At 52.5% G+C, this 26,711-nt stretch overlaps 1 protein-coding gene across 1 annotated transcript in view; it reads left to right on the top strand.

The window, feature by feature from the left end:
• The first annotated feature begins 324 nt into the window (after window positions 1–324).
• The window catches only part of MINDY3 (MINDY lysine 48 deubiquitinase 3), a 201,060-nt gene continuing 174,673 nt past the window's right edge, over window positions 325–26,711 (top strand). The window contains exons 1-5 of the mRNA XM_075315624.1: window positions 325–424; window positions 9,765–9,970; window positions 11,349–11,428; window positions 22,185–22,245; window positions 23,171–23,338. Coding sequence (XP_075171739.1) covers window positions 9,877–9,970; window positions 11,349–11,428; window positions 22,185–22,245; window positions 23,171–23,338 — 403 coding nt within the window. The 5' untranslated portion in view covers window positions 325–424; window positions 9,765–9,876. The remainder of the gene's footprint in view (window positions 425–9,764; window positions 9,971–11,348; window positions 11,429–22,184; window positions 22,246–23,170; window positions 23,339–26,711) is intronic.

The raw sequence follows: 26,711 nt of genomic DNA, 5'->3' as shown, positions 1-26,711 counted from the left end.
ACATGGCCGCTCCGGTCACACATCGCAGGACGCTTTTACTTATATTTTCCATAACGTCTTACAACAAACATCACTTTTTTTTATTTTGGGACAATTTCTCGTTTGTAAAGACACCATTTATTTTGCAGTAAGGCCAAATATGTGCATAATACTAGTCTGCCTAGGCCGCTGGACCCCATAAGCGCAGCACCTTCTAACCCTTCGGGCCCGGAGTGGGCAGTGTTCCCTTGGAGCGCTGCAGACACTTATATACGTGTGTGGGCGCTGACGTCACGCCGCATATACGCGCTGAGTGACAGCAAGCTGTGTAACCATGGAGACAGCCGCGCCCCTTCACCGCGGTGACTTCCGCTTCCGGTAGTCTGTACCTGAGTCAGTGGAGCCGGGATGTGATTTCTGCGGAGCGGAAGGATCCGGGCGCGGGGTAGGTGTGATGCGCCCTGGCCAGGACCGGGTACAGTGTGTGCGTGTGGGGGTCTCCGCTACCACAGGGGTCCCCATATCAGACCCTGTGTCACCACAGGAGCCGCGAGCACCAACGTGCAGGTGTCACCTGGAAGCCCTGTTATGTCAGGCTCCGGGGCGGAAGCATAATGTGCTGTTGTCAGTTGCACCCCCCCCGTGGGTTGCGCGGGGGCGGGGGACGTGCCTCATTGTTTAGCGCAGGGGTTTGTCTGCCTCAGTTGTTTTAGTCATCATTGCGGGGAGTGGGGTTTCCGCCCCAGCGGTTTGTGCAAGCGAGCGCAAGTGGGATGGTGGATCTGCCACAGTGTTCTGCGTGGGGTAAAAGGAGACCACCTCAGTTTCACAGGGGTGGGTCCGCCTCAGTGTTTTGCGGAGAAGGGGCGGCGGGTCCGCCTCAGTGTTTTGCGGAGAAGGGGCGGCGGGTCCGCCTCAGTGTTTTGCGGAGAAGGGGCGGCGGGTCCGCCTCAGTGTTTTGCGGAGAAGGGGCGGCGGGTCTGCCTCAGTGTTTTGCGGAGAAGGGGCGGCGGGTCTGCCTCAGTGTTTTGCGGAGAAGGGGCGGCGGGTCTGCCTCAGTGTTTTGCGGAGAAGGGGCGGCGGGTCTGCGATCAGCGTTTTGCGGAGAAGGGGCGGCGGGTCTGCGATCAGCGTTTTGCGGAGAAGGGGCGGCGGGTCTGCGATCAGCGTTTTGCGGAGAAGGGGCGGCGGGTCTGCGATCAGCGTTTTGCGGAGAAGGGGCGGCGGGTCTGCGATCAGCGTTTTGCGGAGAAGGGGCGGCGGGTCTGCGATCAGCGTTTTGCGGAGAAGGGGCGGCGGGTCTGCGATCAGCGTTTTGCGGAGAAGGGGCGGCGGGTCTGCGATCAGCGTTTTGCGGAGAAGGGGCGGCGGGTCTGCGATCAGCGTTTTGCGGAGAAGGGGCGGCGGGTCTGCGATCAGTGTTTTGCGGAGAAGGGGCGGCGGGTCTGCGATCAGTGTTTTGCGGAGAAGGGGCGGCGGGTCTGCGATCAGTGTTTTGCGGAGAAGGGGCGGCGGGTCTGCGATCAGTGTTTTGCGGAGAAGGGGCGGCGAGTGTGTCCACCTCAGCGTTTTGCGGAGGGGGGGTCCGCCTCAGCGTTTTGCGGAGGGGGGGTCCGCCTCAGCGTTTTGCGGAGGGGGGGTCCGCCTCAGCGTTTTGCGGAGGGGGGGGTCCGCCTCAGCGTTTTGCGGAGGGGGGGGTCCGCCTCAGCGTTTTGCGGAGGGGGGGGTCCGCCTCAGCGTTTTGCGGAGGGGGGGGTCCGCCTCAGCGTTTTGCGGAGGGGGGGTCCGCCTCAGCGTTTTGCGGAGGGGGGGTCCGCCTCAGCGTTTTGCGGAGGGGGGGTCCGCCTCAGCGTTTTGCGGAGGGGGGGTCCGCCTCAGCGTTTTGCGGAGGGGGGGTCCGCCTCAGCGTTTTGCGGAGGGGGGGTCCGCCTCAGCGTTTTGCGGAGGGGGGGGTCCGCCTCAGCGTTTTGCGGAGGGTGGGCGGTGGGTCCGCCTCAGCGTTTTGCACATCTTATACTGATCTGTTCAGTTGTGATCATTTAACCCCTTCACTATATTTGACGTCTGTGTACATCATATGTCTTGTTCCTGCCTTTGCTGTGCGCTCATACACTGACCCTGCATCATTCCCTGCATGTCGGCTGATTTTTTTTTTTTTTTTTTTTACCAGCCATCATCTGCTGCTAACAGGCCAAGTGGATTGGAGATCTGCCCACGACTGTTAACCAGATAATTCCACTGTCAATTTCTGACAGAGCGATCTAACATGCCCGACAAGAAGTGCGTCATTCCCCGCTCCTATCGACAGCCCTATGACATGATTGCGGGGCGCTGATGGGCTGTCCGCTGATCCTCCTGTGAACGCCGGCTGTGAGCGACATTCATAGATGGTGGTTCCTGCTGTACAGAGCGGGGCTGATGCTTATTCTGCTCTGTACAGCACAAGCGATCAGAGGATCACAACTTCAAGTTCCCTAAGGGGACTAGAAAAAAAACGTAGTTTTTAAAAATGTATAATAAAATAAAAACAAGTTCAAATCACCTGCCTTTTGCGCCATTGAAAATAAAACAATAAAAATACACATTTGATATCGCCGCTTTCAGAAATGTCCGACCTATCAAAATCTAAAATACAATATTCCGATCTGTAAATGGCGTAATAAAAATAAAAAAAAATCAAGACTCCAGAATTATTTGGGTTTTTGGGCCACAGCACTACAATGAAATGTAGTGAAGTGGTCAAAACATTATATCTCCCCTGATATAATATCAGTAAAAACTTCAGCTCAGGGTGCAAAAAATAATCCCTCACCCAGATCCCAAAAATTAAAAATCGTACGGTTCTCGTAAATTGGTGACAAAAGCAATTTTTTTTTTTCGTTCTTCACCAGGGAACAAAGGGAACCTGTCAGATGCAATATGTTCCCAGCACCACGAGCAGTTCTGGGTGCATATTGCTAATCCCTGCCTAACCGTCCCTGTATACACAAGTATAGATAAAGAGATCTATAGAAAAAGTATTTCTAAAGATCCTTTATCGTATGCTAATGAGCTCGGGGACTAGTCCTAAAGGCGTTACTTCCCTTGCTAGTCGTCCCCATTAGCATGTTTGAATGCCCTTGGGGGTGTGCTATCATGCTAATGAATACGCAAGCATCACACGATGATCTCACTCCTCTTCGCCGCCCGACGCTGGATTTTGACTCAGTGTGCATGACCCCAGAGTTTTGGTAATGTGCATTATGAAGCCGGGTGTACGTATCCTGGCTTCAAACTGAAGTATTGCACATGACCCTAACTCCGGGGGTCATGTGCACCGTGCCGAAATCCAGTGTCAGGCGGCGATGGCAGAAGAAAGGTGAGTGAGATCATTCTCTGACGCTGCACAGTCATTAGTATGTTAGCACACCTACAGGGGCCCACAGGGGTGTACTAACATGCTAATAGGGGCGACCAATGCCCTTGGGACTAGTCCCCGAGCTCATTAGCATACAGTAAAAGATCTTTAGAAATACTTTTTCTAAAGATCTCTTGGGTGGAATGAGCGCAGGAACTAACACCCTTGTGACTAGTCCCTGCGCTCATTAGCATATCATAAAGGATATTTAGAAATACTTTTTCTAAAGATCTCTTTATCTATGCTACTAGATAGGGCCGGCGCCAGCACCCGTCAAACCCGGTCAAATGCCGGGGCCCTGAGCTGCCGGGGGGGCCCACTCGCTGTGGCAGGAGTGGCGCACCGCTACTCAAGGGGGCCCGGTGGCCGTGCTGCCACTGCCCCCCGCCGAGGATCGCGCTTTCAATTGCATCGGCATCGCAGGTGCCGATACAATTGAGAGCAATGATGAGAGAGTGAGCGGCGCTCTCTCTCTCTTATCATTCTCCCTGCTGTGGCTATCGGCGCTCTGCAGAGGACCGCGGTGACGTCATCACTGCGCGCCTGCTGAGAGGTCAGAGCGAGTGACAGCAATGGACGACGCGCCGAGGAGACTGGATCAGCGGGGGAACGAGGAGAAGTGAGCCGCCCCTCTACTGACACTGAGCTCCCCTGACTCACAGGCCTGCCACTACACAGCGGCACTAGTACACATAGGGGCCCGGCAGCCGCTCCGCTCTGCAGAGCCGGCTGCCGGGCCCCTATGTGTAGTGGCCGACAGTGCGACCGTCAGGGGGCCGGCCTGTGAGTCAAGGGAACCCAGTGTCAGTAGAGGGGCCCCTGACCTGGAGAGGCCACCAGCCGTTTCTGAGCTGCGGCAGAGCAGAAGTGCTCCTGCACAGCAGACGGAATAATCCATCCTGCAGGACCTGCGATGATTTCACGCCCATGTGACTGTGTGGGAGGAGACACAGGATGCCGGGCAGAAAGCAAGAGATACTGAATCCTGAAAGAGATTTGGACACATGATGACTGGTAATAAGAAAAGAGGGGACATGAGGGGGAGGGGGCTGCAGGGTGAGTGGCATATGAGGGCTGCAGACTGACAGAAGGATGTGAAGGGGTGCAGTGTGTTTGAGAGGGGTAAGTTGGGGTACAGGCAGGGTGAGATATGTGGGCAGGGTGTGTGAGATATGGGGGTGTAGTGTGTGTGATCTGGGGGGTGCAGGCTCTGTGAGATGTGGTGGTGTAGTGTGTATAATATGGGGGTGCAGGCTGTATGGGGAGCAGGGTGTGTGAGATATGGGGGTGTAGTGTGTGTGTGTGATCTGGGGGGGTGCAGGCTGTATGGGGAGCAGGGTGTGTGACATATGGGGGTGTAGTGTGTGTGATATGGGGGTGCATGCTGTATGGGGAGCAGGGTGTGTGACATGGGGGTGTAGTGTGTGTGATATGGGGGTGCAGGCTGTATGGGGAGCAGGGTGTGTGACATATGGGGGTGTAGTGTGTGTGATATGGGGGATGCAGGCTGTATGGGGTGTAGTGTGTGAGATATGGGGGTGTAGTGTGTGTGATATGGGGGGTGCAGGCTGTATGGGGAGCAGGGTGTGTGAGATATGGGGGTGTAGTGTGTGTGATATGGGGGTGCAGGCTGTATGGGGAGCAGGGTATGTGAGATATGGGGGCGGGGGGGAGTAACTACCGCGGTCGCAGAGGTCGGAAGGAGAAGAGAGGTACTTGTTTTTTTATTTTGCTGGCTGCATGACACATGGAGGCCTGGGGGTGCTGGCTGCATTATACATGGAGGTCTATGGGACTACATAATAAACATGAAGGACACGTTATACATGGAATATAGGGGTGCATTATACATGGAGGAGTATGGGGCTGCATAATACAATATGATGATTTATGGCGCTACATTATAATACATATAGGACTATGGGGGCTACATTATAATATATGGAGGAATATGGAGGCTACCTTATACATGGAGTATGAGTGTGCGTTATAAAACTGGAGGCCTATGTGGTGCAGTATAATATATGGAGGACTATGTGGTGCAGTATAATATATGGAGGACTATGGGGTGAATTGTAATACATGGAGAACTTTGGGGAAATGCATTGTAATACATGGAGAACTATGGGGGTGCATTCTAATATATCAAGGCTTATGTGGGACCCTTTATATTATACGGAAGGCTATGTGGGGGCCATTATAGTATTTGGAGATCTATATACAAGGGGGGACAATGATACAAGTATGGGATGGAAATGTTTTGTCCTGAGGGAAAAAGGCTCTTTCCCTGAGCACCCAGCTTTCCCATGCTCTGCTGTACATCTTTCAGCACCCGGCTTTCCCATGCTCTGCTATACATCTCTCAGCACCCGGCTTTCTCATGCTCTGATATGGGAAAGCTGGGTGCTGAGGGAAAGATGTATAGCAGAGCATGGGGAAGCAGTGTGCTGAGGACAAGATGGATATCAGAACATGGGAAAGCAGGGTACTGATAGAGGGATTTCAGATCATGGGAAACCTGGGTGCTGAGGGTAAGAGCCAAGTGTCAGTGTCATTATTCCGTACCCTAAGTGTCGGTGTACGTGGAGGGGGGCCCCGGTCCAAATTTTACACCAGGGCCCATCAAACTCTAGTTACGCCACTGAGTATTAATCACTGTATTCTACATGAGGGTGCCTACTGCTATCTGGCTCTGCACTGTGCTGTATACAGGCTGGGCTATATACAAGCTGTATGCTACATGAGGGTGCCTAATGCTATCTGGCTCTGCACTGTGGTATATAGGTCTGTGTACTACATGAGGATACCTAATGCTATCTGGCTCTGCACTGTGGTATATAGGGGCTATATACTACATGAGGGTGCCTAATGCTATCTGGCTCTGCAGTGTGGTATTTAGGGGCTGTATACTACATGAGGGTACCTAATTCTATATGTGTCTGCATTGTGCTATATGTGGGCTATATACTACATGAAGGTGCCTAATGCTATCTAGGTCTGCATTGTGTTATATGGGGGCTGCTTAATGTTATATGGGGGCTACATAATACTATATGGAGGACAATGGGGGCTTCATAACACAATATGGCGGCTGCAAACTACTATACCCCCAGAGTTGTATGTCCCCTCCACCCAGGTGCTGTATACCCCCTCAGAGCTGTATGTTCCCTCCACCCAGGTGCTGTATACCCCCTCAGAGCTGTATGTCCCCCCCCACCCCAGAGCTGTATACCCCCAGAGCTGCATGTCACCCCCCACCTCACAGCTGTTTGTCCCCCCCACCTCAGTCACTGCCCTCCTCTAGAGCTGTATGCCCCCCATTGCTGTATACCCCTTTCCTCAGTAATATATATAATATATATTCCCCCAGTAATGTGTTTGTCCCCAGCCTCTCTTGTGATGTATATACAGCAGTGTTAGTGTGCTCTATGTGCGGCCAGGTCTGTTAGACAAGCCGGGAGGTGAGTGAGGCTGTTGCCGGCTTCCCAATATTAGAAATATATATACAGGATAAATATATAAAAATAATGTGTGTGTGTGTGTGTGTATGTGTGTATATCTATGTATGTCAGTGTATATGACTGTGTCTAAATTTATGTCTATTTATGTGTTTTTGTGAATTTCTCTTTAAATAAGTATGCGTACGTATGCCTGTATGTGAATGTATCTGTTCATGTCTATGTGTGGATGGGGCCCACTGAGACTCTTTCGCCCAGGGCCCACAAAAACCTGGAGCCGGCCCCGCTAGTAGATACAGGGACGGTTAGGCAGGGATTAGCAATATGCACCCAGAACTGCTTGTGGCTCTAGGTGCCATAGTGCATTGTGGATAAGAAAACCCACAAAAACTATTGTGGAATTGCACTTTTATTTATTATTATTTTTTTTTTTTTTTGCAATTTCACTGTACTTGGTCGCACACTGTGTTTTTGGTGCATTTTGGAGATGCACCTAAATACATGCATGTTCTTCCCCCAGCAAAGTCTATGAGATTTCTATTTTGTTGTCCACACTGTGCATCTTTTTTTGCTGTTTTTATTAAAGACACAGCTAAGATGCAGCATGTCAAGCTCTTTTTGCGTTTTCTCCCTGTGCGCTTCGGAGGACTGGCAGATCAATCCCCCGCTGACTGGGTCAGCGGGGGATTAATCCCTAGTATCTGGCCAGATGCCTGTCCCCATATAAAATCTATGGGGGCCAGAATCCGGCGCAAAGGGGTAGGAGCAAGCACTTAAAGAGAACCAATGTGCACCCAGAACCACGAGCAGTTCTGTGTGCATATTGCTACTCCCTGCCTAACCGTCCCTGTATATAATAGCATAGATAAAGAGATCTTTAGAAAAAGTATTTATAAAGATTTTTTGTCATATGCTAATGAGTGCAGGGACTAGTCCCCTGGGTGTTGCTTCCCTTGCTAGTCATCTCTATTAGCATGTTAGTACGTCCCTGTGGGTGTGCTAACATGCTAATGAATGCACAGCATCAAAGGATGATCTCACCTCACCACTGCCATCGCCGCCCGACGCTGAATTTTCGCTTGGTGCGTATGACCCTGGAGTTTGGCTCATGCACACTATGAAGCCGGGTATATGCGTCGGCTTCAAACTGAAGTAGTGCGCATGACTAGAAGTTCAGGATCATGCGCACGGAGCCAAAATCCAGCATCGGGCGGCGATGGCAGCAGAGAGGTGAGTGAGATCATTCTCTGACACTGCACATTCATTAGCATGTTAGCACGCCCACAGGGGCCCACAGGGGCGTACTAACATGCTAATGGAGCTGATTATCAAGGGAAGCAACACCCAGGGGACTAGTCCCCACACTCATTAGCATACGATAAAAGATGTTTAGAAGTACTTTTTCTAAAGATCCCTTTATCTATGCTAGTGTATACAGGGACGGTTAGGCAGGATTAGCAATATGTACCCAGAACTGCTCGTGGTTCTGGGTGCATTTTGGACCTGACAGGTTCCCTTTAATACTCACCGAATCACCGGCGCGGCTGCCACACTGCTCCCGCTGCCACTCTTTCACTTCCTGGGCCGCTCATTACCTTAATTGAATATACACTGCTTCCCCCGCCCACCAGTGGCTGTGATTGGTTGCAGTCAGATGAGCCCCCACCCTGAGTGACAGCTTGTCTGATTGCAGCCAATTACAGACGCCGGTAGGTGGGTTTATATCATACAGTAAAGTGAATTAAAAGAATTGGTGTAGGATCCCCTCATATATTGATACCCAGCACAGATAAAACCGAACAGGTGGGTCTGGTATTCTGAGGCAGCCGCCCGGAATTGCCTCATCCATTAGATGCAACAGTCCCGGCACTTTATCTGGCTCTTCCCGATTACCCTGGTACAGTGGTAACCAGGGTAATGAAGAGTTAATGGTAGCCAACAGCTGCCACTAAGCCGTAGATTAGTAATGGCAGGCGTCTGAGACGCCCCCAATCATTAATCTGTAAGTAAAAGTAAATAAACACAAACACTGAAATATTCTTTTTTATTTGGAATAAAAGACAAAAAAAGCTATCCTCTTTCACCACTTTATTAATCTCCAAAACACCCCTGCAGGTCCGACGTAAGCTACATGAGGTCCCATGACGTTTCCAGCACTGCTACATCTGAAGCTCACAGTGAGCATCATAGAACATGACTGCCCACTGTGAGCTCCACGCAGTTCCTGACGTGAGCCGAACATACAGGGTTCAAATAAAGCACCCCCCACCAACTGAAGTGAGGTGACGTCACTCAGGTTAGCCACAGATGGAGTCCTCCACCCGTGACCGCAAATCACCCGGGTGACGTCACCGCTGATCGCGTGGCTCAATTCATTCAATCGTGTGTTTTGCGGTCTCAGGTGGAGGACTCCATCCGTGGCTAACTTGAGTGGCATCACCACTGATCGCGCGGCTCACTTCAGTTTGTGGGGAGTGGGAAAGGGGGATGGGCGCTTTATTTGGACCCTGTATGTATGGCCATCTCTCCAGTTGATACAGCTGTGTCTGACCACCAGGACCCCCACCAGCCAATTGGAGAGGAGGCCAAGTGCGTGCCCCTCCACTTCATTCATTCTCTATGGGACTGAATTTTGATTTCTACAGCACTCCCATAGATAATGCATGGGGCGGAAGGGCGTATGTTTGACCTTCATTTTATTCAGGTGGGACTTCCCACAGCCCTATTGTCAGGATCGGTGGGAGTCCCGGTGGTTGTTTTTAAGGAAGAAAAAAAAAAGGGTCCGGGACCCCACAAAATGATGCACAAGGACGAGTTGTTAGGATTTGCTTGTTGGCTGAGTACTACAACCCTCATTATATTGGTCGTAGTTCAAATACATAATTGTCCTTTTATTATTTATTTATTTATTTTTTTTTTTTTCTTCTCAGGATCTAAATTTCGGCTCTTTCTTGGAGCATCTTTGAGGGATTTCATGTTGAAAAGATCGAAACCTTGGCAGCATCTTTACTCTAAGAGGGAAGAGACATTTGAGGGTCCGTGATGACGGAGTCCAATAAAGAGCTGGTTAATCTGGTTTGGGGGGAGAAAAATGGCAAAGGTCTGGTGGACTCCATCTTCAGCCGGTGGACGCAAGGTGAGTGGTTATTGTGAGACCTTAAGGAGCAGCTTTTGCATTTCTTTATGCTGCCTCGATCCATTCTATATTCAGGATTGCATTTATATCACAGGTTTTTAGTTTCCTTTTCATGCTCCCTAAACTGTGCATTGCTTGTGCAGCTGCTGCCTGGCATTGAGCACTTCTTGGGTTATTGGTCACTATTAGGGCTGATCGAATCTACCAAAATCCGGGACCGGCGGATCCCTACCAGATTGGAAAAAAAAAAATCCGGATTCCGGTACCCACATAAGTCTATGGGGACCAGAATCTGGAGATTAAAAACATTTGTGGAAGGGATACGAGGGTAGGAGCGAGAGCAATGTACTCACCTGGGGCTGTAAACTCCTTCCGGGTCACGCTTCATTGTTAATATTCATTGTTTTGCCCGCCCACCGGCGCGTGTAATTGGTTGCAGCTAGACGCGCCCCCACCCTAAAATAATAAAAAAGATGACGTGCGGTCCCCCGTAATTTTCATCCTCAGCCATGATAATGCCGACTGGGGGCTGGTAGTCACAGCCCGCAGCTGCCTGGTATTGCTGCATCTATTAGATGTAGAAATCCCAACGCTTTACTGGCTCTTCTCGATTGCCCTGGAGCGGTGGCAATCAAGGTAATAAGGGGTTAATAGCAGCACACAGCTGCTACTAAACCCTAGGTTAATGTGATAGCACAGGCGCCTATCAGATACCTGCATCACACTAATCTGTACATGAATGTAAATAAACTCAGACGGAGAAAAATCCTTTTATTTGGAATGAAGTACAAAATACGCACCCTCCTTCACCACTTTATTAACCCGCAACACCCTGCAGCTCTGAGGTCCCACGCCGCTTCAGCTCTGCTACATAGCCAGTGGCTATAGAGCACGACCGCTGGCTGTGTGGACAATGACTGAGCATCGCGGCACGGCAGGCAGATACTGTCACAGGCTGGGAGCGCTTGTGCCTAAAACCAATCACAGACGAGAGGACGGCCAGTGGGCGTGGAAAACACAGAAAGCTGTGTGTATGCAATGCACAGTACAGGACGTGAATGCGCGACCCGGAAGCAGTGTTCTGCCATGACACCGAGTCTCGGTAAGTATGAAACGCTGGTTTTTTTTTTGTTTTTCTTTATTGTTCAATTATTTTCCCCAGTTCCGGATCGTGCTCCCGAAATTCCGTATCCGGCGCCCGGAAATCTTTGAAACCGCGCGGATCTGGACTTTTACCATTTGGATCCGCTCAGCCCTAGTCACTATCGTTCCCAGTGACTCCTGTGCCGTATAATATAATACCTGCACCCCCCGGCCTCCTCATTTCATTGGAGTTGAGCAAAACTTGCAGATTTATTTTGTGTTTTTATTTTTTTAGGATTTGTCTTCAGCGACTCAGAACCGACGGCTTTGGAGCAGTTTGAAGGCGGTCCATGTGCGGTAATCGCACCGGTGCAGGTATGTGCAAGAAACCTCTTTACACCGTATTTTGTTTTACTGGCTTCTTGGGGATCGTTCAGGTGAACATTTTTCGGTCCGTGTGGAAAAAAAGTGCACGCAGACTAATGCAAGTGATTGGGTGGAGCACGTGAGCATCGCAGGAAGCCGCTTCCTTTGTAATGTTGGCACAACCTCCGCACATCACATTCGTCTGCTTCTGGCTTTTTCTGCTTTGGGCTGTCATCAAGCATGGATGTGATCAGTGTGATTGACAGCCCCTTGCTGTCATGGGCTCGCCGGGGTGGGAGGATGGGCTTTGTCTATAGCAATGGCATAAATACATAGCAGACTGGAGGATTCTGGGACTTGATGTCTTTCACTCTGCACTAAAAGACTAAAGCCCCCCCCCATATACTTAAGTCTAAATTCGTCCGGCAGTGTAATATGTACGGTGGTCTCCTGAGGGTGCGATCGAGCCTCTTTAATTCAATGGCTCAATCTTTTTGTTCAGCACCAAATTAAGCCACTGCCAGAGGGATCTCAGCGCTGCTCTCTCATAGAGAGTATAGGGGCTTTCCAGTGTAGGTTGGCATCGAAAGAGATCAATCTAAAGTGTATGGGGGTCTTTATTTCCACCTCCAACCAGGGGGGTAACACAGTTTAAACAGCTGCTCAATAAAAAAAAAAAAAAAAGGGGATGAGGAACACACTGGGCCAAGTGTGGAACGTGGTACTACACAACTAATGAATAAGGATCAGTATACTAAAAATTACAAATATAGGTATATATTATATTTTACTATTTGAATTACGTAGGTTTGTAGATAATATCGCATTTAAAAGGAACATGTCAGGTTAAAAAAGCGTTCTGACCTACAAGCAGCAGCCTGTGTGAGCTATTAACCCCTTCCTTCCTATCCCTGTGTTGTTATATTGTGTAATATGAAAGTAATAAAATAACATTTTATTACTTTCATATGTCCTATGTAAATGACAGGGTCTCTAACCTCATGGGCATCTCATCGCCCTGTGGGTGTTTGCATGCTTTCCATGGTATCACGCCCCTGTGGGTGTGATACCATGGATTTACATCAGCGACGTGACCATCACTACTTTAGAATCTCAAGCGTACCATTCTCGCCGCCTCGTCCTGGTGTTTGCTGGTCGGCTTCTGACTCGCAGTGCACATGCTCAGAAGACGCCTGCGGTTCCGGTCAGGCGCAGTGCACGTTAGAAGCCGACATGCAAACATCAGGACGAGGTGGTGAGAATGGTAAGCACGCACATGCTCGAGATTCTAAAATAGCGACGGTTACGTCGCTGCTGTAAATCCCATGGTATCACGCCCACAGGGGCGTGATACCATGGAAAGCATGTAGACGCCCACAGGGTGATGAAACGCCCATGGGGCTAGAGACCCTGTCATTTACATAGAGAAATAATGTTTTATTACTTTCATATGTCCTATCGTTTCATTGGGGGACACAGGACCATGGGTTATGCTGCTGTCACTAGGAGGCTGACACTAAGTAAACATAAAAAGTTAGCTCCTCCCTAGCAGTATACACCCCGAGCCGGAGGCGGGCTCAGATCAGTTTTAGCTTAGTGTCGTAGGAGGCTGATGTGGGCCGTCTCGGCCCCCCTCAGCCATTTGTGTTTTTTGCGCTTTTTTCTTTTATTTCGGCGCCGCTCATCACTCTCATACCTGTCGTCTTTTTCTCTGCAGGTATTCGCTTCACTCATCCTCCGCAGCCCTGTGGGTACCACTCCCCGGGGTCGCAGGGGCTTGAGACTTCGGGCCCTCTCCCCCGTCCATCCCCGTGGTACCACTCCCGGGGGTGCGCGTGTGGGCAGGTTGTTTTTGTGGGCACCCCTGATTCGCCCTGCGGTATCACCCCAAAGGGCGTACAGGGGAGTACAGCAGGGATGGGACCTCCGCAGCGCGTGTGAATCGATGGGGCCCTGTCACGCTGCCTTCTCCTGATGGGGGGCTGCTACCCCCATCATGATGTCCACTAACCTGCCTCAGCACGCTCTCCCCCGGAGTCTTCCTGGACGAGCAGCGCTGTACACAGGCAGGGCCAGGGAGCCCTGCCTGCACCGCATCCATCGCTGGGCCGGCGCCGCCGCTTGCAGGTAGGACCGACCTTTCCTGCACTTTCCCCCGGCCCTCTCCATAAATTTAGTCCTCGGCCTAGTCGCTCCTGCGTCCTAGCCACGCCCCCGCTGCAGCGCTATTGGCCGCCGGTCGTCTCCCTCTGTTCCTCCCACTGCTCTGCTTCCTGGCTGATGGTGGGGGCTGTGAATCCTCCGTTTTTTTGCGCCGGAATCCTGCTCCTCCCCCAGCCTCCTCCAGCGTCCCCTCGCCATTTTAGCCTGTCTCTGGTCCCCTGAGGCTGCAGCGCGCCGGCGTTCTGACTCTTCTGGCCAGCTCTCCTGGACTTCCCCTTCTGGACTGGTGGGCAGCACGCAGGACCTGGGTAAGCTCTGCTCCTAAGGAGTAGCCCTCACTAGGTAGCGTTCTCTGAGTTTAGGGACGAGTTAACCCTCTCCTGTCTCCTTCCTAGCAGCCACCAGGGAGAGTACCTGTTTTCACCATGCCTAAGGCTAAGCCCACCCAATCCAAGCAGGCCCCCTTTGCACTATTTTTTGCATGCTCCTCCTGCAAGTCCAAATTTTCCCAGGGTCAGGACGCCCCACTACGCTCCGTCTGTTCTACAGACGCGCAGCCTCCGCAGGACTCCGCGGCCGACGCTTCTGATACCGCAGACGCCACAGCGCCATATGCTGCAGGGCCCTGCGTCCCGCCCCCCCCCCGACTGGCTAGCGTCCCTGTCCCAGTCCGTAGATTCCCTCTCTGAGGCTTCTCGGACCATCGCGCAAGCACTGCGCCTGCTGCCGTCGCTCGCCCAGATCCCCGCAGACCCGGCGCAATCGCCTCCGGAGCAGGTGAGCCCCGTTGCAGGGTCTTCCTCTGCTGCTCAGAAACGGACCCGCCAGGTCTCGTCCTCAGCCTCTTCCCAGGTTTCACCTTCATCCCCAGGTCCAGACCGTCAGTCCTCCAGGGAGGCTTCTGACTGCCCCGATGAGGATTCTGATGCGGCACCCCTGCAGGACTCAGAGCAGGCGGCTGATATTCGGCGCATGGTGAATAGCCTGATAGAAGCAGTAAACTAGACCTTGAAGGTACAGGTGGACCCTGTCTCCTCCCAGAGCACCCAGGTCTCGTTTAAGCGGGTGAAGCGGGCCCAGAACACATTCAGCGGACATCCAGAATTCGCTGAGTTACTGCGCAGCCACAGGCAACAGCCGGACAGGGTATTTACCAGCGGTAAGTCCATCGATTTGCATTATCCCTTTCCTGAGGGTCTTCGAAAGGATTGGGCAGGCTCCCCTGTGGTCGACCCCCCAATCTCCCGCCTGTCTTCTCACACAGTCCTTCCACTCACTAACGGTACGTCTCTCAAGGACCCTACGGACCGTACTATTGACAGGTTGTCCCGTTCCGCCTTCGAGGCAGCGGGCACATCCCTCTCTCCGGCCTTTGCCTCGGTTTGGGTTGCGAAGGCCCTGATGTCCTGGGCGGACACGCTACGCTGCGGTCTCCGCGCCATTCCTGCCAATCCGGACCTGGTTCCCATCGCCTCGCAGATTTCCCTCGCGGGTGAGTACCTGCTCAATGCAGCCCTGGCGTCCGCAAGCTGCGCGGCCCAGGCCGCCAGCAACAATGTGGCCATCCGTCGAGCCCTCTGGCTCCGGTCCTGGAACGCGGATGCGGCCTCTAAGAAGTCACTAACTTCCCTGCCCTTCCTAGGGGAGCGTCTCTTCGGAGATAGGCTGGACCAGTTGATCTCCGATGCAACGGGAGGAAAGAGTACATCTCTCCCCCAATTGCGCCCCAAGCGCTTCCAGAATCGGCGCCCACCGCTCGTTTCCGGCCCTTTCGCAGCTTCAACTCCACTCCCCAGCCGCGGAAAAGCCGCTCTCCTCCGAGAGACAGGAAGACCCCGTCATTCAAGACCAATCCCGCCTGGCGTTCACGTCCCCGCCAGCCCACGAGATCCCCTTCTGGTTACCGCCGACGTTCCTCCAAGTGACTCGCGGTCGGCGCGCAACAGCGCCAGACTTGTGGGAGGGCGTCTGTCTCGTTTTCAGCATGTGTGGATCCCCCTGACCGCCGATGCCTGGGTCAGAGAGATCATCACATCAGGCTACAAAATAGAATTCGAAGCAAAGCCACCGAGACGTTTTTTCCTATCTCGCCCTCCCGAGTCTCCCGCGCGGGCTCGCGCGTTCTTTCACTCCATAGACTCCCTCCTCCGAGCCAGAGTCGTGGTACCAGTCCCTCCCGCAGAGCGTTTCAAGGAGTTCTATTCCAACCTTTTCGTGGTCCCCAAAAAGGACGGCTCTGTCCGTCCCGTCCTCGACCTAAAGCTTCTAAACAGGTCGGTGAGGCCTCGGCCGTTTCGAATGGAGTCACTCCGGTCCGTCATCGCGTCCATGGAGGTAGGCGAATTCCTGGCATCGCTGGATATTCAAGACGCCTATCTTCACGTCCCCATAGCCACCTCTCACCAACAGTTCCTCCGCTTTGCGATAGCGGAAGATCACTTCCAGTTCACGGCTCTTCCCTTCGGCCTCGCATCCGCACCCAGGGTCTTTACGAAGATCATGGCTGCTGCCATGTCCGTTCTACATTCCAGGGGTGTTATGGTCATCCCGTACTTGGACGATATGTTGATAAAGGGCTCTTCCTTCGAGGACTGTCGTCTTGGGGTTCAGGTCACGATCGACACCCTTTCACGGTTAGGGTGGCTGATAAATCGGAAGAAGTCCTCTCTGACCCCGGCCCGTCGGATCACCTTTTTAGGCATGGTATTCGATACCATCCAAGGGCGAGTTTTCCTCACACAGGAGAAGATGTCCTCCCTGCAACGAGGCCTCCGCGCTCTCCGGCGTCAGCGCCAAGTTTCCATCAGGTTCGGCATGCGAGTCCTCGGTCGTATGGTGGCGGCGATGGAAGCGGTACCCTTTGCACAGTTCCATCTCCGGCCCCTCCAGCTGGCCTTGCTGAAGAAGTGGGACAGATCTCCCTTTTCTCTGGACCGCAGGTTTCATCTTTCGCCGGAGACCCGCCACTCCCTCCGTTGGTGGCTCAATCAACGCAACCTCGCATCAGGAAGGTCTTTCCTCCCGCTCCACTGGAAGATAGTGACCACCGACGCCAGTCTCCAGGGCTGGGGAGCAGTGTTTCGGCATCACACAGCGCAGGGCCGATGGTCACCGAGGGAGAGTTGTCTCCAGATCAACATTTTGGAGATAAGAGCCATCCGGCTAGCCTTGCAGCAGTTTCGGCACCTAGTACAGGGTTGCCCGGTCAGGATCCAGTCGGACAATGCGACGGCGGTGGCGTACATCAACCACCAAGGCGGCACAAGAAGTGTCGGGGCGATGCGAGAAGTCAAGAAGATTCTGCACTGGGCCGAGTGTCATCACTCCCTGATCTCAGCGGTACACATCCCAGGCGTGGACAATTGGGCGGCGGACTTTCTCAGCAGGGAAGGCCTCGCCTCCGGAGAATGGTCCCTCAATCGGGAAGTCTTCAACCAGATCTGCGACAGATGGGGAGTTCCGGATGTGGACCTAATGGCCTCCCGGTTCAACCGTCAGGTTCCGCAATTTGTAGCGCAGTGCCGCGACCGCTTGGCTTTAGGAGTCGACGCCCTCACCCTGTCATGGAGCCAGTTCAGTCTCCCGTACATCTTCCCTCCGCTCCCTCTGATTCCGAGGGTCCTCAAGAAGATCAAGGCGGAAGGAATACCGGTCATCCTAGTGGCTCCGGACTGGCCCAGGCGAGCATGGTTCGCGGAACTAACTCAGCTCCTCGCAGACGCTCCGTGGCGCCTTCCAGACCGTCCAGATCTCCTGCAGCAGGGACCTCTTTTCCATCAGAACTCACAGGTCCTAAATTTGACGGCCTGGCCATTGAATCCTGGGTTCTAGCTAAGGCTGGTTTTTCTTCAAGAGTGATTCAGACAATGATTAGGGCCAGGAAGCCATCTTCATCAAGAATATACTACCGCACGTGGAAGGTTTTCTTCAGGTGGTGTGAAGAGCATAATATTTCTTCTCCTCTCTTCTTCTCCCTTCCTTCCCTATTGGCATTCTTGCAGTCAGGCGTAGATGCGGGTCTCTCGCTCGCAACACTAAAGGGCCAGATATCGGCGTTATCAATCCTGTTTCAGAAGCCACTGGCCGCTCGTTCACAGGTTAAGACCTTCATCCAGGGAGTGGCCCACCTGGCCCCGCCGTACCGTCGGCCTCTAGAGTCGTGGGACCTTAATCTAGTCCTAGGGTCGCTTCAAGGCCCCCCATTCGAGCCCTTGCGAGATTCTTCCCTTTCTCACCTGTCTTGGAAGGTGGTGTTTCTCGTTGCCATCACTTCTATTCGCAGGACGTCAGAGCTGGCAGCTCTCTCTTGTCGTTCCCCCTTTTTGATTTTTCACCAGGACAAAGCGGTTCTCCGCCCAGATCCCGCCTTTCTCCCAAAGGTGGTCTCCCCGTTCCATCTTAACGAAGAAATCGTTCTTCCGTCCTTCTGTCCTGGACCCTCTCACAGCTTGGAGAGGTCCTTGCACACCCTGGACCTAGTGCGCACACTTAGAATTTATGTCTCCAGAACCGCGCCGTTCCGTAAGTCAGATGGTCTGTTTGTCCTCCCTTCTGGTCCCAAGAGGGGTGAATCGGCATCCAAGGCCACAATTGCCAGATGGATCCGTTCCGCCATATCAGAGGCCTATCGGGTTCGGGACAAGTCTCCGCCGCGGGGGGTAAGGGCGCACTCTACCCGTGCAGTGGGAGCCTCTTGGGCGATTAGGCATCAGGCGTCGGCCGACCAGGTCTGCAAGGCCGCCACCTGGTCTAGCCTGCACACCTTTACTAGGTTCTACCAGGTTCACACCCAAGCATCGGCAGATGCTAGTTTTGGGAGAAAGGTCTTGCAGGCAGCAGTTGCACACCTGTAATAGGGTGGCAGCATTCAACTATAGTGCAAGCCCGCCGAGGGAGGTTGTTGTTTTCTTCCTATCTGCGGGTTTCGGTATTCCCACCCAGGGACTGCTTTTGGACGTCCCATGGTCCTGTGTCCCCCAATGAAACGATAGAGAAAGTAGGATTTTTGTGTACTCACCGTAAAATCTCTTTCTCTGAGTCTTCATTGGGGGACACAGCACCCACCCTGCTTGGTTTTTTGGTTGTTTAATTGCATTTGCCTGCTATTTTCAGCGGTCTTATGTTCATAGACCTCTTGTTTGCACGGCTGCATTGTTTTAGTTACAACTTGTTTTTATGTATGGTGATTCTGGTACTCCTCCTACTGCTTATGCACCAAACTGATCTGAGCCCGCCTCCGGCTCGGGGTGTATACTGCTAGGGAGGAGCTAACTTTTTATGTTTACTTAGTGTCAGCCTCCTAGTGACAGCAGCATGACCCATGGTCCTGTGTCCCCCAATGAAGACTCAGAGAAAGAGATTTTACGGTGAGTACACAAAAATCCTACTTTCTTTATCGTTCCTTATGGGAGACCCAGACCATGGGGTGTATAGCTTCTGCCTCCGGAGGACACACAAAGTACTACACTAAAAGTGTAGCTCCTCCCTCCGAGCATATACACCCCCTGGATGACAATTCTAACCAGTTCAATGCTTTGTGTTCAGGAGGTCACACACACACATGCATTCTCTGATTTTTGATTTTTAAGATTTTTGATTTCAAAGATTTGGAAGAAAAGCGGGTCCAGTCTGGACCCCCGGCATGTCCCTTCTCACCCCACTGTGTCGGCGGTGCTGTTAAGGTTGACTTTAAAAGGCTGGAGCCTTCACATGCCGCGCTCCTTCACCATCCCCTGAGGCTCTGGCTTGAAGTGGGAGCCATCACGGTTCTCACTGCTTTGCAGGAGACCGGCCTCCATCCGCAGCCCTGTCAGGATCCTGCCGGACGGAGCGTTTTCCCCCCCCCCAGGGACCTGGCCCTGCGTCTCAAAAGCTAAGTATTGAGACGTTATTCAGGGGTCCCGGGTACATTTATTGTGGGGAGAGTGTGTTTTGCCACTTTGCTGTAATTTCCGGCCGGTTCTCTGTTTTTTTCCTGAGAACCGCGCCGAAGGTGCCTGCTCGTCGGCCGCATGGAGAAATCTTGCCCCGGCTTCAGATGCGGCCTAGTTTCGTTTTCAGTTCCCCTGCATGTCAGTCATGCAGGGGAACAGTGCGGCTCACTCTCGCCACGCTTGTTCATTTCGGGTGGCTTGTCAATCTGCCCAAGTCCACTCTGACCCCGACCCAGAAACTTACGTACCTAGGGATGCAATTCGAGACTCTGCCGGCACTTGTGAGGCTGCCCTTAGTCAAACAGCAGTCCCTTCATCTGGCGGTGCGTTCTCTGTTGAAGCCCCGCCGTCATTCCATCAGGCACCTCATGCAGGTGCTGGGTCAGATGGTGGCGTCAATGGAAGCGGTTCCCTTTGCCCAGTTCCATCTGCGTCCTCTGCAGCTGGACATTCTCCGCTTTTGGGACAAGCGGACCTCTTCCTTGCACAGGCTAGTGGCTCTGTCGCCACAGACCAGGAGCTCTCTCCAGTGGTGGCTTCGGCCCCTCTCTCTGTCTCAGGGACGCTCCTTCCTGACTCCATCCTGGGTGATCCTCACCACGGACGCCAGTCTCTCCGGCTGGGGAGCAGTATTTCTCCACCACCGAGCACAGGGCACTTGGACTCCGTCCGAATCAGCCCTCTCGATCAATGTGCTGGAAATCAGGGCTGTACTTCTAGCTCTCGTAGCCTTTCACCATCTGTTGGCAGGCAAGCACATTCGAGTCCAGTCGGACAACGCGACAGACAGCAGTTGCCTACATCAATCACCAGGGCGGGACTCGCAGCCGCCTGGCGATGTTGGAGGTTCAACGCATCCTTCAGTGGACGGAGGACTCCAAGTCCACCATATCCGCAGTCCACATCCCAGGCGTAGACAACTGGGAGGCAGATTATCTCAGCCGTCAAACCGTGGACAGTGGCGAGTGGGCCCTGCATCCGGCAGTGTTCCGGTCAATCTGCCGCAAGTGGGCCACTCCGGAAGTGGATCTAATGGCATCCCGGCACAACAACAAGGTCCCGGTTTACGTGGCTCGCTCCCACGATCCTCAGGCCTTGGCGGCGGACGCGCTGGTTCAGGATTGGTCCCAGTTCCGTCTGGCCTACGTGTTTCCCCCTCTAGCTCTCTTGCCCAGAGTCCTGCGCAAGATCAGGATGGAGGGCCGTCGGGTTATAATCAGTGCTCCAGACTGGCCCAGGCGAGCTTGGTACCCAGACCTGCTCCGCCTGTCCGTAGAAATGCCGTGGCATCTCCCGGACCGCCCAGACCTTCTCTCTCAAGGTCCGTTTTTCCGCAAGAATTCTGCGGCTCTCAGATTGACGGCGTGGCTCTTGAGTCCTGGATCCTGACGGCTTCAGGCATTCCTTCCGAGGTCATCTCCACTATGACTCAGGCTCGGAAGTCTTCCTCGGCCAGGATTTACCACAGGACTTAGAGGATTTTCCTGTCCTGGTGTCGCTCTTCCGGCCATGCTCCTTGGCCGTTTTCTTTGCCGACCATCCTGTCCTTTCTACAGTCCGGCCTGCAGCTAGGACTATCCCTCAATTCCCTCAAGGGACAGGTCTCGGCTCGGTCAGTGTTGTTCCAGCGGCGTATCGCCCGACTGGCCCAGGTGCGCACCTTCATGCAGGGCGCATCTCACATCATTCCGCCTTACCGGCGGCCTTTGGATCCCTGGGACCTTAATCTGGTCCTTAAGGCGCACCTGACCAGAGCTGTCGGTGCCTCCTGGGCTTTCAGGCACCAGGCTACGGCTCAGCAGGTTTGTCAGGCTGCCACTTGGTCTAGTCTGCACACCTTTTCGAAGCACTACCAAGTGCATGCTCATGCTTCGGCAGATGCGAGCTTGGGCAGACGCATCCTTCAGGCGGCTGTCGCCCATTTGTGAAGTTAGGTTTTACCTACTTCTCAGTTCTGTTTATTTCCCACCCATGGACTGCTTTGAGACGTCCCATGGTCTGGGTCTCCCATAAGGAACGATAAAGAAAAAGAGAATTTTGTTTCTTACCGTAAATTCTTTTTCTTATAGTTCCGACATGGGAGACCCAGCACCCTCCCTGTTGCCTGTTGGCAGTTCTTGTTCCGTGTGTTTTTCACCGGCTGTTGTTGTAGACAGAGGTTCCGGTTATTCCGGGTTTTACTCTATCTCTACTTATGGGTGGATGTCCTCCTTCAGCTTTTGTACTAAACTGGTTAGAATTGTCATCCAGGGGGTGTATATGCTCGGAGGGAGGAGCTACACTTTTAGTGTAGTACTTTGTGTGTCCTCCGGAGGCAGAAGCTATACACCCCATGGTCTGGGTCTCCCATGTCGGAACTATAAGAAAAAGAATTTACGGTAAGTAACAAAATTCTCTTTTTTATTTCTTTCATATTACACGATATTATAACACAGGGATGGGTAGGACTAGGAATGGGTTAGCAGCTCACACAGGCTGCTGCTTGTAGGTCAGAACACTTTTGACCCGACAGGTTCCCTTTAATCGTTTATTGTGAGAGCGTAAGACCTAGTAATAAATATCATCCGTGTCTTTCTAATCTTAGTAACCAGTTCTTATTGTACTAAATTGATTATTGGTTTGTGTAGTTTTGTAATTCCATATTTTTTTTCTTTTCTTTACTTTTTTAGGCATTCTTGCTAAAAAATCTACTTTTCACTTCAGAAAAGTCACACTGGAGAAGTTGTCAAGGTGAATTTCCCTTCCCATGAAGTTAGCTGAAGCCTATGGCTGCGTGCCCACGATCAGGGTTCACAGCGTTTTGGATGCAGGCTGTTTTTGCTGCTTCCAAAATGCTGCGTTACACAGTGGATGAGATTTCTATAAATCCCATGCCCACTGTGCTTGTTTTTCCTGCAGCGAAAACTGACCTGAGGTGCAGCTTCCCAAGCCGCAGCATGTCAATTTTAATGGTGCGTAGACGCAAGTGTCATGGAGAACACAGCAAGAGACCGCAACTGCCCGAGCCCAGGTCGTGGGCACGAGAAGCTGCGGTCTCCTGCGGACTAGACTCACGGGTCCTGATTGTCTGCACATACCCCAAGTATTTCAATGAGTTAGAAATGTATGTACCCCCTATGTACTACTTGTTACAGACAATTAGTGGGCTTCTCCATTGCTCACAGTAAAGCTTTCATAAAAATCTAGACACACTGATTTCTAGACTGGCACTTTCTGACAGCCTTTTTGCAAAATTGGGGACAGAATACCTGCGGGAGGGGAGGAATGCAGTGATGTTCAGATCCTATAGAAGTTTTGGTGTCCAATTACTACCCCCCCCTCCCCTTCCTTTGACTCAATGGAGGGGTAGGTTCCCAAGGTCAAACTCGCCAATTAAATGATGGCATATCCATAGTATTGAGCTGCTGCGCTAGTCTGATGTCCAGGACTGATGGACCCCCACAACGTACGTCATGACATCTCCGTGTCTCCCGGGATCTCAGGGACTTTTCTGGTTCGGCAGCCTTGCAGGACCCAACCAGACCAGGGCAGGGTGAACCTTTTTTGCACATTGTTTTTATATGATAGATTAAGGCCAGGAGCACACTTAGTATTACACTATCACCTTGATGACCACTTCTCTTCTTTGCTCTTGTGTTTTTGTGTTGATTTGTAGAAGATGATCAGAAGGACGTCTTATGTCAAACGTTTAGCGACATTCTGGAAATGACCAGGATGAATAACGCCAGCTCGTACTGCCTGGCAACCTGGCAGAAAGGGAAGACCACTCCGCCACCCGAAAGGGAGCTCCCCGCAGAGAGCAGCCAGCCCGGAGACCAGCCCAGTAAGCCTCTGTCTTCTTCATGCCCAGTCCTGACTTTTCTTATGTACCAGCCTTTCAGAGCACATCTTTGGCACATTCTCCTACAGGCTAGAGAATTGTCTTTACATAACCCAAATGTATACCTACTGTACATTGTAATTTAATTACCTTTTACTTAAAGGGGGTTTCTCACCACAAATGTTTGACTGATTATTCCCACAAACTGAGGGGCTAGGGGAAATTTGCTGGTCACTGTAGTTTCGACCCAACACTCTTGGTCCTGAAAATGGGGCTCTGCAGCATCTAGAATAGAGGTGGGCATCACTGGTAGGAGTATTATGTCTGGGACAACTGCTGAATTAGATTGATTGGGCTACATTTGCAGGAACACGGTGGTCCCAAAGATTGAACCACAAGCAATCATTAAGTTATGAGGCCTTATGTCATCACTTAGGGGTACTTTGCACGTTGCGACATCACTACTGCGATATCATCGGGGTCAAATCGAAAGTGACGCACATCCGGCGCCGATACGGACGTCGCAAGGTGTAAAGCCTAGGAGAGAAGATGAACGAGCGTGAAACAGTCAAAAATCGGTGATCTGTGTCACGTCGTTCATTTTCATAATGTTGGTGCGTCCGCAGGTACGATGTTGTTTGTCGTTCCTGCAGCTCCACACATCGCTGTGTGCGAAGCCGCAGGAGTGACAAACATCACCTTACCTGCATCCACCGGCAATGAGGAAGGGAGAAGGTGGGCGGGATGTTTACATCCCGCTCATCTCCGCCCCTCCGCTTCTATTGGCCGCCTTTCGTGTGACTCCGCACGACCCACCCCCTAGGAAGGAGGCGGGTCGCCGGCCAGAGCGACGTCGCAGGGCAGGTAAGTGCGTGTGAAGCTGCCGTAGCGATAATGTTCGCTACGGCAGCTATCACAAGATATCGCATGTGCGACGGGGGCGGGGACTATCGCGCTCGGCATGGCTACAATCGGCTAGCGATGTTGCAGCGTGCAAAGTACCCCTTAGGCCGGCAGTATATGGACTTGGCTTTCCAGACCAGACTCCTGACCCGGGCTTAACAACCTGTTGTATGCCTGTGGTTCAGGAGACCGGTGGCTGGTCCAGTTCGCTGCAGTATACACATTGTGAAACTTTAGGCGGAGTTACACGCTACGATTTATCTGACGATATGTCGGCAGGGTCACGGTTTCTGTGACGCACATCCAGCATCGTTAGCGACGTCATTGCGTGTGACACCTACGTGCGACTCCGAAGATCGCAACTAGGTTGAAAATCGTTGATTGTTGACACGTCATTCATTTTCAAAATATTGTTCGTCGTTTGGAACGCAGCAGACATATTGGTACGTTTGCCACCCTGCCAACGACTAACAACATCCACACGACCGCCTGGGTCAAACAATAGATCGCTGAACGACTTGGCGTAGCATGTGAGATCGTTACGTGTGACCGCTAATAAACGACCTATGTGCAATCTCGGCAAATCGTAACTACGATCTGGGCGTGTCACATCGCTAATGAGATCGTCAGATAAATCGCAGCGTGTAAAGCGGCCTTTAGGGGTACTTTGCACACTACAACATCGCAGGTGTGATGTCGGTGGAGTCAAATCGAAAGTGACGCACATCCGGTGTCGCTGTCGACATCATAGTGTGTAAATCGTTTTTGATACGATTAACGAGCGCAAAAGCATCGTAATTGTATGATCTGTGTAGGGTCCGACATTTCCATAATTTCGGAAGGACCGATGTTACGATGTTGTTCCTCATCCTCATCGCTGTGTGTGAAGCCGCAGGAGCAAGGAACATCTCCTACCTGCGTCCCGGCTGCAATGAGGAATGAAGGAGATGGGCGGGATGTTTACGTTGTGAATCCACACATCCGATGCCGAAGCCAGAACAGAAATTGCAGTCACATAGCATCGAGTTTACGATATGCATGCTCCAACCAGGTAAGCGAGGCCTCGCTTAATGCAAATGTATTGAGTTATGCAGCCACCCTCTAGTGACTAGTCGGATTGTCCCGAGTGTATGCATATTGTATATTCTCGGCCACGTGACCGCTGTTCCTGGCTTTGACACCGAAGACTTCTCACAGTGCTCCATGCACACAATGTGAGGACAAGCACACATAAAGGGACTGCAGACTTGTGGGTTTAGATCAGGCAAACCATTTTTCTTTGTCGCTCCTTATTGGGAGACCCAGACAATTGGGGTGTATAGCTATGCCTCCGGAGGCCACACAAAGTATTACACTAAAAGTGTAAAGCCCCTCCCCTTCAGCCTATACACCCCCCGTGCTGCTACGGGCTCATCAGTTTTTATGCTTTGTGCGAAGGAGGTCAGACATGCACGCATAGCTCCACAGCTTAGTCAGCAGCAGCTGCTGACTATGTCGGATGGAAGAAAAGAGGGCCCATAACAGGGCCCCCAGCATGCTCCCTTCTCACCCCACTCTTGTCGGCGGTGTTGTTAAGGTTGAGGTATCCATTGCGGGTACGGAGGCTGGAGCCCACATGCTGCTTTCCTTCCCCATCCCTCAATTAGGGCTCTGGGTGAAGTGGGATCCTTTCGGTCTCCAGGCACAGGAGACCGTGCTCCATCCACAGCTCCTGAGGACCCTGCTGGATAGGAGCCGAGTATCGTTCAGGGACATGGCCCTGCTACTTTGAGGTACTCTGTGTCCCTGTGGGGACCGCGCACAGCAACACTCCAGCATTGCTGGGTGTGCTAGTGCACCGGGGACAGCAGCGCTGACTGAGTTTGTGCCATTACACACTTCAGCGTCGCTGAGTGTGTTCGTGTAGGGGGACTGCCGCGCTGACCGCCGCTGCCATGGTTATCACTGCGGCGCGGCTGGGACTGTTAGTGCGCCGGGGACTTCCGCGCCGACCGCGCTTATACGGCGGCCGCGCTTATAACTCGAGTCCCCGGCTTTTGCGGCCTAGTCTCTTTTTCTTCCCGCCCCCAGCCCTGCCAGTCAGGGGAAGGGCGGGACGCTGTACAGGACGGCAGCACTGAGGGCTGGAGCATGCTTTGCATACTCCACCCCCCTCACTCTGCACAGTGGGGCACCAGTTCCCGCACTTTTCTGGGTCACGCCCACGGCTCCCTCCTCTCCTCAGGACGCCGGCAGCCATTCCTCTCAGCTCTGCTAACGCTGGAGAGGACAGACAAGCTCAGGGAGACCCAGGCAGGAATTCTGGTGCCCACACAATCGCTTTGCGCAGGCGGTAAGCAGCACCTGTGGTGCTGGCCCCACTAGTGCAGAAGTGTACTTATAGATTATATGATTATAGACTATACTTTACACTGTATGGTGCACTGTTGATTTTTGGCTATATACCCTCCTGTATTGCTCAGAGGAGACAACA

Source organism: Anomaloglossus baeobatrachus, chromosome 6 (assembly GCF_048569485.1).
Source record: "Anomaloglossus baeobatrachus isolate aAnoBae1 chromosome 6, aAnoBae1.hap1, whole genome shotgun sequence".
In the NCBI taxonomy this organism is placed as follows: domain Eukaryota; kingdom Metazoa; phylum Chordata; class Amphibia; order Anura; family Aromobatidae; genus Anomaloglossus; species Anomaloglossus baeobatrachus.
Note: the sequence above shows the minus strand (reverse complement) of the source record. Positions and strands in the feature narration are given on the sequence as shown.